At 47.0% G+C, this 2,655-nt stretch overlaps 1 protein-coding gene across 2 annotated transcripts in view; it reads right to left on the bottom strand.

Annotated features, from left to right (window-relative positions):
* Positions 1 to 1,270: 1,270 nt before the first annotated feature.
* The window catches only part of LOC143958199 (alpha- and gamma-adaptin-binding protein p34-like), a 56,675-nt gene continuing 55,290 nt past the window's right edge, over positions 1,271 to 2,655 (bottom strand). For both annotated transcript variants that reach the window (XM_077467667.1, XM_077467668.1), the window contains exon 10: positions 1,271 to 1,736. In XM_077467667.1, the coding sequence (XP_077323793.1) occupies positions 1,659 to 1,736 (78 nt within the window). In that variant the 3' untranslated portion in view covers positions 1,271 to 1,658. The remainder of the gene's footprint in view (positions 1,737 to 2,655) is intronic.

The following is a 2,655-nucleotide window of genomic DNA, read 5'->3' as shown; positions in this document are numbered from 1 at the left end:
CCTCCCACTGACACCAATGATGGGGCACTATTCCTCCCACTGATACCAACAATGGGGCACTATTCCTCTCACTGACACCAACGATGGGGCACTATTCCTCCCACTGACACCAAATGATGGGGCACTAGTCCTCCCACTGACACCAAATGATGGGGCACTAGTCCTCCCACTGACACCAAATGATGGGGCACTATTCCTCCCACTGACACCAATGATGGAGCACAATTCCTTCCACTGATACCAACGATGGGGCACTATTCCTTCCACTGACACCAACAATGCGGTATTATTCCTCTCACTGACACCAATGATGGGGCACTATTCCTCCCACTGACACCAACGATGGGGCACTATTCCTCCCACTGACACCAACGATGGGGCACTATTCCTCCCACTGACACCAACGATGGGGCACTATTCCTCCCACTGACACCAACGATGGGGCACTATTCCTCCCACTGACACCAACGATGGGGCACTATTCCTCCCACTGACACCAATGATGGGGCACTATTCCTCTCACCTATACCAACGATGGGGCACTATTCCTCCCACTGACACCAATGATGGGGCACTATTCCTCTCACTGATACCAACGATGGGGCACTATTCCTTCCACTGACACCAATGATGGGGCACTATTTCTTCCACTGACACCAATGATGGGGCACTATTCCTTCCACTGACACCAACAATGGGGTATTATTCCTTCCACTGACACCAACGATGGGGCACTATTCCTTCCACTGACACCAATGATGGGGCACTATTCCTCTCACTGATACCAATGATGGGCACTATTCCTTCCACTGACACCAATGATGGGGCACTATTCTTCTCACTGATACCAATGATGGAGCACTATTCCTCCCACTGACACTAATGATGGGGCACTATTCCTCCCAATAACAAAAATAGGGCATTATTCACTCCCACTGGCCATAGTCCGCCCCCTAAAGTCTGGAGGACACTAAACTGGTCCTATGGCTATAAAGTTTGGAGACCCCCAGTCTAGAGGATGGTAATGAGGGTATCCTGCATTAGGCTGGATGTTAAGTGTGATTGCAGAAGATCCTCACCTTTCTTCTTGCACTCCTCCTGGCCTAATGATGTTCTGGAGAATCCTCCAGCACCAGGCGGGCACATCAATGTGTTCTGTGAATGATGAAGACTGCAAGGAAGGCAAGGTTAGGTGAATGCAGATTCACCGGGTGCCAAAATAAACATTGTACCATTTCAATATATCTTTCAATCAATGAGCTCCCAGGTGTTGTAATGAATATAAAACAGTTTATTAATATTTGTTGCCTTCTAATAAATACACAATTATGATGATATCTAACCCACGTACGGAGAGCACTAGACACGCGCTGGCAGTAAGGACCAAATGTAGCTGAAGGACGTCGGGTAACTGTAGACACTGCAGCAGAACGTGACTCTAGTATCCAAAAGTAAGTGATGCAAGAAAACTAGTGTTAATACCGTAAGGCCGACTTATAAAAACTGTGAGTTGCTGCATTTATCAACCAATCAGGAACCTTCACTAATTCCATCACTGGGTGAGAAAACAGAAGCAGAAATCTGGTTGGTCTTTAAAGATTACAGCTACAATAGAACTCCAGTATAAAGAAAATCAGCCCCTGCTACGCTCACAGCCATCAGTTCTCATCATCCGAGGAAATGCCTTCAATTTCATCACGATCTCCACCAATGGCCATCCAGAAAGCTTTGGCAACCTGAAAAAGAAAATGCATTAAGATATAAAATGCATTTTAAGACACACCTCCCAGCATAGGAAAATCATGACATCTTCCCCTATGCTTCTTCATCCCTAACCAACCCCGGGTCTCATTTATCAAGGTGTCTGAATGAACCCAACAATACAACCCTGGGTCTCATTTATCAGGGTGTCTGAATGAACCCAACAATACAACCCCGGGTCTCATTTTTCAGGGTGGCTGAATGAACCCAACAATACAACCCCGGGTCTCATTTTTCAGGGTGTCTGAATGAACCCAACAATACAACCCCGGGTCTCCTTTATCAGGGTGGCTGAATGAACCCAACAATACAACCCCGGGTCTCATTTTTCAGGGTGGCTGAATGAACCCAACAATACACCCCCGGGTCACATTTTTGAAGGTGTCTGAATGAACCCAACAATACAACCCCGGGTCTCCTTTATCAGGGTGGCTGAATGAACCCAACAATACAACCCCGGGTCTCATTTTTCAGGGTGTCTGAATGAACTCAACAATACAACCCCGGGTCTCATTTATCAGGGTGTCTGAATGAACCCAACAATACAACCCCGGGTCTCATTTATCAGGGTGTCTGAATGAACCCAACAATACAACCCCGGGTCTCATTTATCAGGGTGTCTGAATGAACCCAACAATACAACCCCGGGTCTCATTTTTCAGGGTGGCTGAATGAACCCAACAATACAACCCCGGGTCACATTTTTGAAGGTGTCTGAATGAACCCAACAATACAACCCCGGGTCTCATTTTTCAGGGTGTCTGAATGAACCCAACAATACAACCCCGGGTCTCCTTTATCAGGGTGGCTGAATGAACCCAACAATACAACCCCGGGTCTCATTTTTCAGGGTGGCTGAATGAACCCAACAATACAACCCCGGGTCACATTTTT

The sequence above is a fragment of the Lithobates pipiens genome, unplaced genomic scaffold (assembly GCF_037356315.1).
Source record: "Lithobates pipiens isolate NorthernLeopardFrog02 unplaced genomic scaffold, aLitPip1_a1.2 Scaffold_6, whole genome shotgun sequence".
Taxonomy (NCBI): Eukaryota; Metazoa; Chordata; class Amphibia; order Anura; family Ranidae; genus Lithobates; species Lithobates pipiens.
This window is presented reverse-complemented; position numbering and strand designations above follow the sequence as displayed.